This window comes from Nelumbo nucifera, chromosome 3 (genome assembly GCF_055504915.1).
Source record: "Nelumbo nucifera cultivar China Antique chromosome 3, China Antique-T2T, whole genome shotgun sequence".
Classification (NCBI taxonomy): domain Eukaryota; kingdom Viridiplantae; phylum Streptophyta; class Magnoliopsida; order Proteales; family Nelumbonaceae; genus Nelumbo; species Nelumbo nucifera.
Genome location: NC_142651.1, coordinates 90169723 through 90171903, shown reverse-complemented (window position 1 = coordinate 90171903; position 2181 = coordinate 90169723). Strand labels below are relative to the sequence as shown.

Genomic DNA, 2181 nt, shown 5'->3' with positions numbered 1-2181 from the left:
CCACATGGACAGAATCTCAAAAGTAACCATTCCCTTCATCTTTCATTGGGAATAGGGATCTGTTACTCACTGAGCGCGCCTCATACTTACCTCACAGTCACATCCTACCTTGTATTGGAACATCTCCCATGAATAATAAATTTAAGTATGGGAGATGTTCCCGATGTGCGGTCAGGACAGGCCATGAAGTCAGCGTGAGGCATGCTGTGGCAAGAAAATCTAGATGGACTGCGTAGCTGTGTCAGGACGGAGCCCATCTAGGGTGTCAATTGGACTGGATTTGGTCCAATATGATCCAGTCCAATGTGAGTTCATTGTAAATGGACCAGGTCCAATCCAATCCAATGAATGTTTTGGATCAATTTGGACAATTCCAATTCAATGTCTGGACCATCCAATCTGTCTAAATTCATTTTGATTTAGATTGGTTTCAATCCAAATCCGGTCCATTAGCACATATTTTCTTATCTTATATCAATGGACCAGATATTTGCTTAGTTCAACCCAATCCAATATAAATTTGTTAAGGATGGATCATGTCTAATCCAATCTAATAAATATTTTGGATCGGATTGGTCCAATTCTATATGTCTTGTTAGTCTATACAAATTGATTTTGGACTGGACGGGTCCAATCCAAAACCGGTTCATTGACATCCTTAAGCCCATCTCCGTCTTAGGTGTTGTCTTCTTTACACCAACCGCCCAGCCCACAAAACTTTTTTTTTTTTAATTACAGTTTGCGTATGTCGCGACTGCGGCGCGGGCCTTGTCATTATAAAAACCACTGTAGGCATTCGAGCTTGCCCTCCCACAAGCTCCGGGCTCCAGTCGTACGTAGCGAATACCAAACACGAAGGTAGAGCAGAGAAGAACGTAACACAGATTGCGATCTTGATCTTGAAGGCGCAGAGATCTTGATCTTGAAGGCGCAGATATGCAGCAAGAGAAGGGGGACGATCACGGCATGGGTTTCGACCCAGAAATCACGCATCCCATGTCTATTCTCCTGCTCGGGAGCACTGATTTCAGCCATGGCCACTGTGAGTTGTGTGGCTCCTCCTTGAAGAAACGATCATCCTCGGATCTGCATCAAGAACTCTGCACCTCTGAGCCATTAAACAAGAAAGTCATGGTCGATCCAACGTTACCGCCAAAACCTCGCTCAATCTCAGACATGGTCTCATCTCCTGTCCCCACAAGCACTGTTCTTGGTTCTTCCTTGTGGACTCTCCGCCGGTGCAACTCTGCGCCGGATCCTCCGTCCGAAAATAACAATCTTCCGCCACCTTCCCCACAGAAACCACAATTTCTTGATCGATCACAATCTTTCCCCACCCCATCACCACCTGCAGCACAACCGCCGGTGGCGACTGCTTTAGACAGGCTTCATTCTTTTTCTAGCTCATCCGACACACCAAAGACACCCATGGAAACGGAGATGTTGCCATCTTGTCCACCTTTGGTTCCGTCCACCATTCCCTCTGCAGTTCAAGAGCCGACCAAGAAAAATGGCGCATGTCAAGAAACTACAACGACACCGCCCACAAAAGATACAATCCGATCATCCGATTTCGGTCAGACGCTCTCCAAGATCACCAATCCTGCACTGTCGGATCCTGTGAAGGTGGAGAGTTCTGCTACGAAGGTAATTAAAGATTATTTTGGAATCGAGAATAACCAATCCGGCACAAGCTTATGCTGGGTTTACTTCAAGCTGCTTTTAATTGTTTTCTATCAGATGTAAATAACCATTGGAGCTCTGTTTAGTTACAGAGACCGGAGCAGATAAAGAAACGACTGATACAGATAAATGAATGCTGCAACGAAATAATGCAGGAGGTAATGAAAGAAGAAATCGGTGATGGAACCAACAACAAGGTCTCTCAGTCTCTATCATATATATCATTTTCCCTTGATTTTGTTTTTGTTTAAATCAAACTTGCTTGTTAATCAGTAATGTTTGGGGCGCAGGAAGTTTCAGAGATTAACGAGGAAGAAAGTGTGACAGTTGGGAGAGAGGGAGAAGGTTTCAGTGTCCATTACAAGTGTGGCTGTGGAAAAATGTACCGTGTTCTTATCATCTGAGCTCTAAGAAGACTATTTGTTTGTTTTCTGTGTTCTATATATAGAGACGTAATTTTGATTTGGGTTTTGTTACTTTACATATATTTGTGCTATA

The 2181-nt window shown here is 43.9% G+C and overlaps 1 protein-coding gene across 2 annotated transcripts; it reads left to right on the top strand.

Annotated features, from left to right (window-relative positions):
• Positions 1-796: 796 nt before the first annotated feature.
• LOC148801713 (uncharacterized) lies at positions 797-2181 on the top strand. Of its 2 annotated transcripts, none has more exons than XM_088899576.1 (3): positions 797-1647; positions 1776-1880; positions 1974-2181. In XM_088899576.1, the coding sequence occupies exons 1-3, from the start codon at positions 937-939 to the stop codon at positions 2085-2087; spliced, it is 930 nt and encodes a 309-aa protein (XP_088755702.1). In that variant the 5' UTR covers positions 797-936; the 3' UTR covers positions 2088-2181. The 2 variants fall into 2 exon arrangements, with proteins under 2 accessions (XP_088755702.1, XP_088755701.1); XM_088899575.1 differs by having other exon boundaries at positions 799-1647; positions 1770-1880.